Source organism: Pinus tabuliformis, chromosome 9 (genome assembly GCF_031772625.1).
Source record: "Pinus tabuliformis cultivar Carrire ecotype Pingquan chromosome 9, CPIR1, whole genome shotgun sequence".
NCBI lineage: Eukaryota > Viridiplantae > Streptophyta > Pinopsida > Pinales > Pinaceae > Pinus > Pinus tabuliformis.
In genome coordinates, this window is record NC_142307.1 from 470,441,656 (window position 1) to 470,453,719 (window position 12,064).

General features: G+C 35.4%; 1 protein-coding gene across 2 annotated transcripts; it reads right to left on the reverse strand.

The window, feature by feature from the left end:
• Positions 1-6,388: 6,388 nt before the first annotated feature.
• LOC149149233 (putative inorganic phosphate transporter 1-3) lies at positions 6,389-11,103 on the reverse strand. Of its 2 annotated transcripts, XM_089438488.1 has the most exons (3): positions 10,869-11,103; positions 10,340-10,415; positions 6,389-8,399 (listed from the first exon to the last, which is right to left on the reverse strand). In XM_089438488.1, the coding sequence occupies exon 3, from the start codon at positions 8,356-8,358 to the stop codon at positions 6,718-6,720; it is 1,641 nt and encodes a 546-aa protein (XP_089294614.1). In that variant the 5' UTR covers positions 8,359-8,399; positions 10,340-10,415; positions 10,869-11,103; the 3' UTR covers positions 6,389-6,717. The 2 variants fall into 2 exon arrangements, with proteins under 2 accessions (XP_089294614.1, XP_089294615.1); XM_089438489.1 differs by lacking the exon at positions 10,340-10,415 and having other exon boundaries at positions 10,870-11,103.
• Positions 11,104-12,064: the final 961 nt, after the last annotated feature.

Genomic DNA, 12,064 nt, shown 5'->3' on the forward strand with positions numbered 1-12,064 from the left:
GGGTTGGTAACAATTGGAAATATGAGTATTTTGTTAGGTGGAAGGATGATTTGGAGGAGGATAATGGTTGGGAGATGAAGAAATCCTTGTGGAAGTGGAAACATTAGATTCATGAGTTCAAGAAGTATCGTGTAAGAGTGTCACTGGGATTGCCAAGGAGGGTAATGACTTAGAATGGGTAGGATGTAATACCCCTAGAGCTTGAGCTGGATATGCACCCAAGGGATGTGTGTTATACATGTCACTTCCCCATCCAAGATGGGCACCCAAGGAACTCTATCCACACGAGATGTTCATAGGGAGCCATGATGAGTTGTGATGGGCAGGTTGCACGGGTGGATGCACCAAGGAGAGCGGTTAATTTCTCTACATGAGATGAGTGTAACATGGGGTGCCAAAATTCTAGGATTTCCCCTCTGCGTCAATGCACCAAGAAAGGCGGTCAATTTCCTTGCATGAGATGAGTGTAGCATGGGGCCCCTAAATTTAGGGTTTCCCCTCCATTGTGCAACAAGTGAGTCGCGTGTTAAGGTGAAATTGACTGACGAGGTTAATTATCACTAAGGACTTGATATGACTAGCCAAGATGAGTGAGTCGAACAGGTCGACCAAGCAAGTTATGGGTGCAACATCACAGGCAGGTCAAGTTGGTCGAGACGAGGTTGGGTGCGAGAGGGTGAGATGGAGCGTTGACTTGATGGAATGGAACAATGTTTTGAAAAGTCAAAGTGTTAGCCAAGTGAAGAGTCGTGTCCCAACCAATTAGCATATTAGTTGGGTGAGGTGCAACCGAGATGTATTAATACACAAAGGGATTAGAACGAAAATCCAAGTAGAGTTTGATGGAGAAATAAGGGCATTCAAGTAACAAAGTTTGGTGGGATAATCAAGCCCAAACTTGGTAACAAGGGTAGACAAGAGTTGGCATGACTATGGTTGCTTCCTGCGAAAAGGGGGAACATGTGGGTCGAGTGACTTGTGGCCTCCTCCACTCACATAGCAAACTCGGTTGAGAGCAACCCGATTTTTGGTGTTTGACAATATACCCAAAATTTGGTGTTCGTTGGACCTTATGACGTGAACAACGAAATTTAAGGTTTGTGTTGTTATGGAAAATTGAGGTTTGGTGAGAAAGAGTTGACTTTTGGAGTTCGACTGTTGGGCAAACTTTTGGTGTTCAACCAGGAGAGTTGAAGTTTGGTGTTGGTGACTAAATTTTAGTGTTTGGACAAAAAGGCACATTTGTATGCATTGGCACGATTTTTCCTATGTTGTAAGCCAATGGGCTAATGGATGTAAAACTTGTCATTATCATATGATTCTTTCAAATATTACGTTGGAGAGCTGGTCACGTGATTTCTTGGTGTACTTGTATATGGTGTATGTATACGTGTGCATATGATATAAGAATTTAGTTAAGTAATATTACGCATGCTTAACATAAACAATTGTGAATGCATAGTCTAAGATTAAGTAAAACCAAGTCATGCAAAACATGTGAGGTGAAAGATCATTGGTGCCAAACACTTGGAGCATGTTTGAGTGCTTGGGCCGAGACATAATTATTAGCGGCATGACACATTCCCTACTCTTCCAATTGTCAACACAAAGCTATTTCCAACACTCCAACACAATAAAATGCATCCCTTGGTTGAATGTAGGGTGGCCTTTTCATTATATTGTCGCATTAAACCATCAGACAACACCATATTGGCATATGGTTAGATAGAGTTCATACTCCTCCCTACTACTCTTTCCTTTATGTGAAGAACCTCACTAGGATTTTATTCCTCTCATTGTAGAGGTCCTTACTTCATGACAAGCATACACAATTGTGAACTCGCTTGTTAACACTCTAACCAAAAGTTAGTTATAAATTTTACATTATTTTTATTTAATTTATTGTTTTCTTTAAATAAAATCTATTTTTATTTTTTTTAATGATTTATATTATGTTTTAATATAAAAAATATTATGAACTATATAAGTTAAATAGAATTAGGTAATAACATTCTTGGAGTTGTATAAAATCTCAAGTTTTTGTTATCAATGCACATTTTGTTGACATTTTCACATTCTATTATTTATTTTATAAAACTATTTTGTACCTAAATCCAATTATTTTCCTTCGTAAAACTATTTTTTTACCAATCCATAAAATTGAAACTTATATGTATTAAAAGATACTTCACCACAATAACTCCTATTTTGTAATTATAATTACTACTTTCAATAAATATTCACCATAATAACACTCATTTGTTATTTAATAAGATATATTAACATAATTTAATTATTATTAGAATGATGTGATACCAAATTTATTAACAATATCACTATCAAAAATATTTAGCCGTGTGAAGAATAACCTAACTTAATTAAGCTATTTATTTATTTTTATTTTTTTTAACTTTAATTAACATGCTAAAAATTTTACAATTTTAATTATTAAATTTATATAATTTTTAAATTTTTAATTATTAATCCACTTTTAATTATTAATCCATTGCTGATGTGAAAGACAGAACCATGAGCAAATTTGAAAGACAGAACCGTGTGCAGTTGCTTCATTTGTTTTACTCTAGCAACTTAAATTCCAACCACAAATTATGGTGCCACGGCCACGCCCACTTAGAGCCTGTGTTTCCCAATCTCTCACCAGAAAGAATATTAGAAAACTGAATTCAGGTTCTACTGATGGAGAAGATATTGGGCGATATTTTTATAACCAACCCATGGTATAGCTATGTATTAATACTCTTCTTTCACGCATATATTTACATTTTTTTTAGAGTGATGATACACTTCATTTATTTCCATATAAGTTATTCTTTTGTTTAATCGGTCAAAGAAATATTTGACTTGTATTTAGATATTTAAAACAAAATAAATTGACTTGTATCTAGACATCTGAAACAAAAATTACACTGGGATATTCTAACACTAAATATTAAGATCGTTTCCCTATCCACTGCAGAGCACTGTAAATTATTAATCGCTGCTCACTGCAGAGTGCTTTATGAGTCCCTCCTGCCCACTTCAGAGAATCGTATTTAGTTGCTTTAGAGGATGTTAGGCAGTCTTTTGCATTATTAGAAAATCCTACTGGTCAGGTTTTTCCTGAAATCTTACAAATGTGTAAGGTTCAAGGCAGAGTACAGGTATGGGACCCCTATCAAAAAGCCTCTTAAAAGTGTACGGTTCTAGAAACAGAACAGGTCGGAAACCTACCAAAAAGCTTCTGAGAAGCGTTTTCCAGAAATACATAAAGCTGAGCCACAATAAAGGTATTTTCCACCTTTTTAGATGACGCCACTCGCTAGCAGGGGTGGAATTTGACGGACAAAATGCCTGTCACTAGCCATTTTGGCTGTATAAGTTTAAATTTTTGACGTGACCGTCTTTTGTGAGGTGGGTTGAAGTTTATAAAACTAATTGCAGATGCTAAAATAGACGTTTGGAGCAAATTAGCAATATTATGCGGATATTAATAAATGATGGCTGAATTTTTTTCATTTAGTTTGATATTTTTTCTCAAATTTGTCCCTCTACGAATCACCAAAACCAAAACCAAGTTCAGCCCGAGGAAGGCTTATTAGTGCACGACAGACTCAGATATGGGGCTTAAATCAGAAGGAGAATGTAGACCATGCACACCATGGCTGCCAAAAATGAAGATGCTGGAGTTACCGAATGCCAAGGTACAAAATGTTGATGAAGATGTTTTTCAAGAAGTGAACTATAGGCCCGTGGAAATTTTCATAAACCTTATGTTGTGGGACACCATATTTGCAATGTGCAGGTGGGAACATCGTGATGTTGGTTCATTTCATCTAAGAGATGAGGCCAAGAGGTAGTTCTCCAGCTATCATTGTAGAGCCAAACTTGGTGGTCCTAACCATGAAGTGCAATAAGTCATCAATATTCTGCAACACCAGTTGAATAGACATAGTGTAAGAGTCCTTGACACCTCAACTAATAGAAGGTGCATGCACAATGCAAGGGAAATTCAAACCCTTCACATCCAAAAGGTGCTGGGAAGTTTGACCCTTTAATATTCTAACCCTTATGGGTTCAACCAAATGCGAAATGGCCTTGACAAACTCTAAATATGCTCAGGGGAGAAGCGTAGAGAGAGGAACAATCATTTGAAGAGAAGCCAGAGGAACTGTCAGCAATCTTCTTATCTAGAGTAGGAAATGACGTGTTTGTCAATAAACATTAGAGAAGGAGCGTGGTAGTTGCGGGAGCAGGAGGATGTAATGGCTCAGTGCAGCGAGTGATGGGGGCACATGATTTGAGTTATGGAGAAGAGGTTACTATATTTCATTTCTGTAAATACTTTTTTTTCATCATACGTATATATACTCATTTCCTCTGTTTATTATATATAATATTTAGATATATTCTTGAAAATTCACACTTTTTTATCTTTTTCCATTTTGTATATTACTAATTCTTTCTCTCTTCAAATTTAACATAGTAGAAAGGAATGTTGCCACTCAGCAAGGCATAGAGGGTTGTCTGTTGTTGAGTTGAGTTCAATTCTATTCTACATTATTGATTTGTCTTTCCTTTTCTTATTATGCTTCTTTCTTTTGTTGATGATTTTTCTATGTCAATGGTTATTTCTCTTGCTTTTGTTCTTGTTCTTGTTCTTGTTTGTATGTTTTTGTGGAATTTGGGTTTTCTGTTTAGCTTTGATATTGGTTTTTTAAAAGTGTTTTTTATTGTTTACATTTGGTATCCAATGGTAGAGGAGGTGATAGTTTCACTAAGTAAACCTATATAAGTGGTTGATGTACATTCCACATTATGTGGAGCGGGTAAAAGATGTCTGCATGGTTTCTTTTGGGTTTTATTTTAATAAATAAGTACATTTATGTGTTTATTTTATTTTATTTGTTTAATAATATTTTATGTTTATGTAGGTGTAGAAAGATTGTGTAGTAGCTCCTGTGAAGAGGTTGGATTATGTGAAGGAAAAAAAATTAACATCATTAAAGGTACTTTTCCTATGATTCACACTTAGCTTAATTTATATACCTCAAGTTCAAGTGGTGAAAGAAGTTGTATTTTGTTCTATTAAAAGATTAACATATTTATTATGGAAACCTAAATGATGAAAATAAAATCTAGCAACCTTACTTTATTTGGTCTTCTCCTTGAAAGACTTTTCCATTGGATAGCTATATCATTCTTACCCAAATCGTAGGTCACCTCCCCTCACTCTTAACCAAGTTTTAAATCTAGTTTCCTCCAGTCTTGACTATCATCTATAGAGGGCACTACTTGACATGAACCCCTCTCCTTATTTTCCAAGAAGACATTACATTCCATGGAGATGATGAAGATCTTCATTTGATGGATTGATATTTCACAATAGTGATGCCTAGAGTTGGTTTGAAAATAAAATATGGTTGGCAACTCTATTAATTTTTGTTTTGGTGGTAAGCAATTTTTGAAAAAAGCAAATGTGTATAAAAAGATAAAGATATGGATGGGAGTAATTACAAATATTGATGTTGTAAGAGCGAACACATACAAGTAATAATGAACATCTTCCCAAACAAAACTCTACAGGAAACCAGAAATCTTCTAAATCAACTTATTAATGTTTCACTCTGCAAATCTGTTAGTTTCGTTGGTGATCTTATATGTCTCATCATATTTCCTTAGTCATATCTCATATATATAAATGTTATGGCATGTCCAAGTCAAATACATTTGATTTCAGAGTTATGTATATTTCATTATGAGTGCTCTATGCAATTTCAAACTAAGAATGTGGTTTCAATAAGTCATTTGTGTGTTATAGTCATTTCCTTAATATGATAAATATGTAAAAAAATTAACATCAATATTTGTGTGTTATAGTCATTTCCTTAATATGATAAATATGTAAAAAAATTAACATCAATATGTTATTGAAGGGTAATTTTTTAATCAAACCTTTATTGATGAAGTGTTAATTTATTATCATAACATCACTCTCTAAAAATAAAATTAAAATTATGAAGAAACTGTTGGTTAGAAGTTAAATTTTTTTTCATAGACTCTATGGTAAACTGATTTACAACTTGAGTAACCTGTTTTAGCTGAAATTACAGCTTACTAAATAGAATTATTCCAATAAGAATGGAACTAGAAATCCACCTAAGGTTTTAGAATTTTCAAAATAAACAGTTTATTAAAAAAAACAATTACTTTCTTAACAAAAATTCAGTTAAATAAATTGAATGAAGACTGATCCGAATAAACCATGAAGCGGACAAAGCTAGCCAATGTCGGTGAGGTCAGATCTAAGTCTCCACCCATGTCAGCGAATATCTAGTCGGCATAATTGTATAAAAGCATAACGTCGGACTAATACACAATCTCACGAGGATTAAAAAATGGAGACTGTAATTTTATACGGGGAATCCCAAAACAACAAACCAAAAAACATTCAGTTCAGTTTACATCTAAGTGAAAAACGCTATGAACAATCACACTTACATCTATCATACAACCTGTAAAATAGTGTTCTGCAAAATAAGGAAGGGGAAGTTATGCACTCAAAAGTTTAAAATGCGAACCTAGTAGATATATAGCGTCTGGAGAGTAGAAATACAAACAAACATCTATAATAGTGCTGTAGAAGACTAGATTAGCTTATTGCACTTACTGTTAAAATATTTTTTCACAACTTTGTTCCAGTAAATTCAGATTATCCAGCTATTCAATTGGTGCAGTTCTGCGTCTGGAATGAGTGCGTTCCAGTTCGACTCCTTGCTCTTCACCGTTTTCGCCAGATAGCTCCTCTAGGGATTTGCCATTTGTTTCAGGGACAAGGAATGTGAAAAGGAAACCAAGGGCATTTGTTACCCCTAAGAGAATCAGAGAATTCTTAACGCCAATACCCGTCGGGTAGCCTTTGTCCACTTGGGCAACATGAGTGCTCTGAGCGGCGTAGAGAAAACCAAAGGCTCCAACAATGGCTCCCGCTTTACCTGCTGCCGCCGATATGCCGTGGCATGTGGAACGAAGCCTCGCGGGAAAGATTTCAGCAGGCACAATGAAGGTGGTGGTGTTTGGACCGAAGTTTGAAAAGAAGAAGGTGAGGGCATAAAGTATAACAAAGGCCCCGTGATTGCCGCCGCAGTAGCCGCTGTCACATTTGGTACCCCGCCAGTGGTCGTATGGAATAGCGAGCGCGAACATGAAGACCGTCATGAAGAAGAATCCCAGCAGTTGAATTGTAAACCTGCCTATGTGGTCCACGAATGCGACTGTGAACCAGTAGCCTGGGACTGTCGAACTCAGAGCAATAATCGACTGCGCTCTAGCTATTTTATAAACTTCTTCTATTGCATTCATTGACTTGGCTGAGGGAAGCCATCCCACAGAAGTGAAGATGTCCTTCTGGAAAAGATTTTGGCTGTAGAAAGCGATGTCGAACAGAAACCATGTGCTTGCAGTCCCCAATAGATGTAGGCCATGTCGCCTTGCAAACTCTTTTGAAAATAAAGCGAACCCCAAGTCATTCTTTGCAACCACTTCATCTACTCGGATATCTGCTTCAATGTCTACCTGAAGAACCTTGGACATGTCGGCCGCGGCTTGCTTTACGTTTCTTGCGACGAGAGCAGTGTAGCGAGCCGTTTCCGGCATTTTCATTCGCCAGTAGTATGTCAAAGCAGCGGGAACAGCTCCGAACATGAGAATGATCCGCCACACATAATCGGCTTCATGAGCAGTCGAACCTCGAGGATCATCCTGATATACAGGACGTTCGTACTTCTTGTTGAATGCTGTGGAGACGATAATGGCCACCGCACCGCCGGCAAGAATCCCGAAGCCTTGCATAGCAAACACTGCTGCGATGAACGCCCCTCGGGTTTTCTTGTTGGCATACTCCGACATAATGGTGGCAGATAAAGGATAATCTCCGCCGATGCCAAAGCCGAGCCAGAATCTGAAAAAGCAGAGCGTGGTCATTACGGATTTGGCTGTGCTACCGAACGAAAGGCCAGACGCTATGGAAGTAATAACCATGATCATGAGCGTGACTCCATAAACTTTCTTCCGTCCCAGTTTATCGCCCATCCAACCAAAGAAAAGTTGTCCGGCAAGTGTTCCGCATAAGGCCACCCCGTTCACAGCAGCCGAGACATTTGGAGGCAAAGAACCGGGACTCTTGCTGCTCGGATCGAAGTAATAAATCCTTCCCAGGAGCTTCGTGACGGTGGAAATGCAGAACAAGTCATAGGCATCCGTGAAGAAGCCCATGCCTGCAATAATGATTGCAGTAAAGTGGTACCATTGCGTTCTTGCTACGTCCAAAGCATTTAATACTTCCAGTCGATTCCTCGCCATGATAATTCTTGGTTCAAGATTTCCTTTAAAATCTGTTGTATCTGCAGAGCCACAGGGGCACAATTGATATGTTAAAGCTCGGGGATTTTGTCCACTTTTCGCTACAAGATGAATGAAGTTTTTTTTAAGTAGATGGATAGAGATGGAAACCACAATATTAGTAATCGTTTTATCCAATTGCTTAATGCTACAAGATTAAATAGATTATAAGACTAAAAGTCACTAAAAATACATGACTTATTAAATTTAACTTTCTAAAATTAACTAAAAGTAATATTTAATTAGATTTATTCAATTGCTTAAAGCTACGAGATTAAATAAACTAAAAGCCACTAAAAACATAGGACTTGAAAATAAATGAATTGCTATATTTTACTTATTTTACTTTTTAAAAATAACTCAAACTAATATTTAACTAGATTTAAAAATACATCAGATGTAAATTTAACTTTTTAAAAATAACTTGAATTAGGAGCACCGAATTGTTTAGACCATCCAAAGTGATTAGAATTGGGGTAAAAAAATCCGAAAAAATCCTATAAATGCAGTGTTTGAATCATGTTTTTGATGATAGAAATGGATTCAGCACCATCAAAAAAGTGTAGAACACTTAAAATTATGAATTTTAACAGCTTTTACTTACATTTACAAAAATAATGATAGGAATAGATTCAACACCATAAAAAAGTCTAGAACGGTTAAAATTATGAATTTTAACAGCTTTTACTTAAATTTACGAAAATCCTACCAAACTTTTTCAAAATATGACCAAAATTTCTATTCAGACAAAAAAACATAATTTTTAAAATAAAGCAATTATACTTATTCAATTCCTTAAAACTACACAATTAAATATACTAAAAGCAACCAAAAATATGACTTAAAAATACATCAATTGCTAAATTTAACTATTTAACTTTCTAAAACTTACTCTAACTAATAAGTAACTGGATTTAACTATACTTCATGACTTATTCTCTAAAAATAATATGGAAATTAAATATAGAAGCCTCTACGCGAGTCGCGACGAGGACATTACTAAAGTTTCAAGTCAGATATGTTTGTATTTTATGGAGGCAGAAACAAACTATTTCAAGGCAAAACCTATACCAGGACTAGTTTTGATCAAGAAACTACTCTGAGGAATAAAAAGCTTCCCAATATTTATTAAATTGAAATCCAAACAAAGGCGAAAACGAAGTATGGATTCAGGATAGTAGAATTGAATATCATGCTTATTTAGTATGAGATTCATGAGACCTGATAATTTAAATTTTCAGATTTAGACTGTTGATATCCTAATGAATTTCAAAATTTACATTGGAATATTGATTAGCTTTTTCCGAAGGATGTTAAAGAGGACAATTTTTAAAGCTTCGCAGCAAGAACTTCGAAACAAGAACCTTCAATTTCACATAGCAAAGTTCTTCCGAGGAGAAAATTGAACCCTACAGTGTGAAAATGAGCCAAGAAAACGCAACAAGGATAAAGTCAAAAGTGATGGCCACAAAGACTTCTGGAAGCCAAGCTGATGGAAGCGATAATTTAGAGTCGTAGCCGAGAAAACCAGAGAGGAAAATGGCAAAGGGCAGTAGAAAATCATCATCCAAGCTAATAATGAAAAACCTAAGCCCATGCACCGCACAGTCCACTGTCTTGCGGCAAAATTACTAACAATTTTTTAGAAAACAACCATTAAAACTCTAAGCCATTTCAAAGATCCAAGAAATTAGACATTCGAAAAGCTTGTTATTTTCTCGAAATATCCGTACTTCATTGACCCAGAAATAAAAATATTTCACAGAAAAATCTCACCAGGACTAAATGTCGTTCGGAAACTGTTCCTCAGAATCGAAAAACCTTACAATAATCTTGAATTCGATCAAAGAATTTCCCAGGAGGTAAAAAACGGAGCAAGAATTTCCATCAATATAAACAATTCTGAAATTTAAGACAGAGATTTCGAAACCTCGGTACTTACAGTCTAGAGCGTTCTACAGCTGTGAAGCAAAGGTTGAACTAAAAGTCATGACCTTTCTTCCAAAAATAAGTCAAGCCCCTGAAAAAACAGAGAGAAAAACGGCTAAAAAACTTGTGAAAAATCGTCTTCCAAACCACTAAAGAAAAAATCAAGGCCACTAACTGTCATATCCGCAATATTTGCGAAAGCTTTAACCATATTTAACAACTTCAAACATATACTCAAGTATCAACTGCATGTCAAACTGAAGTTCGACTGCTGATTTCGACAAATTTTCGAACTGAAGTTTGATTGCTGATTTGGACAAATTTTCGAAGAGAATACCTCTCCGCTTTTGTAATTTAGGCTAAAACTTACAGTCTTTTGCTTCTATTTTCGAATATTGTCCACAAATAATGGCCTCAATCTGTGAATTTTGGTCTGGCATCGAATCTGCTGTAAGTTTTAGCATAAATTACAAATGCTGAGAGGTATTCTCTTCGAAAATTTAAATCAGCACTCGAACTTCACTAAAAATGTAAAGTGTCTACCTTGGCTATTTCTTCGACGGAGGTGAGAGCCGAACACTGAGCGTTAGGGATTCCCCGCAATAGCTCTATGCTTAACCCCGTCCTTCTGACATATATATTAATTATCCTCACAGATTTTTCCCGCGGTCCTATTCAGAAGCTGGATGGGCCCAAGTCAGGCCACGGGACCAACCGTTCAAGGTACATTGCCTTCTCTCATTTTCTATCGATATGAAACCCCGTTTCCAAGAAAGTCAAGTCAATGTTACCTTCTCCGATCACAAGACAGAGAATGGATACCTTCGTAGAAGTTCCCAAAGTTAAATGTGATGCAGGTTTCCCCGTGCCGACCTTCTTTCGAAATGACAAACTTCGATTCAATTTTCAAAATGAGTGTGACAGCTATTTGCATGCAATGTTTTTATCAAAAGAAAATAAAATGGTAAACATATGTAACTCTGGATTTATTTACCGTGCACTGACAAAACTGCAATTCCACACAAAAGGTAAATAAATTAAAAATGAATTACTGATACTTCTCCACAATATTTTTAAATTGAATATTTATTTTTAAACAAAGATTTAAATAGACATTTCAAAAATGTTTTTGAATTTAAATCTAATCGGCCAAGTAATATCTTTTTAAAGAATTAGAAAGATAGAAATGACAAATTTATCACCCAAAACTTTGCATATCTGTAAAGTTTCTGAAAACCACCTCTAATCAATGGCTGTTTTGTACTGTCTTGTCAGAGCTCACTTTGTCTTTACTTGAAGGGCCCCCATATTGATGAGGGTTGAACTACAAGTCTTCAATATCTTTATATGGGAAATTACACTGAAAGTATATGGCAAGTACATCAGGTGGAAAATTTATATATATATATATATATTGATTTTTATCATCATTCTTAAAGGTATTTATCATCCAACATGCCATACATATTGTGTTGCAAGTATTTATCATCCAACATGCTATACATATTGTGTTGCAATGTGATTATTATTGGTTCGATTTATATATTAAATAAAAATAAAAATAAGAAATTATATATTTAAAAGTTAAAAATTAATATATATTTAATTTATAAATAAATTTATTATTATTATTTAATTTTAAGGTTATGGTTAAACCACACATTAAATTGATGTATGAATTTTTTTTGTTTGTGGGACAAGGGACTTGTCTTTACTGAGTTATTTGACTGTGTGATCT

Excerpts from the sequence above, each read along its gene's own strand:
- LOC149149233 (XM_089438489.1), bottom strand. The coding sequence starts at position 8,358 with ATGGCGAGGAATCGACTGGAAGTATTAAATGCTTTGGACGTAGCAAGA.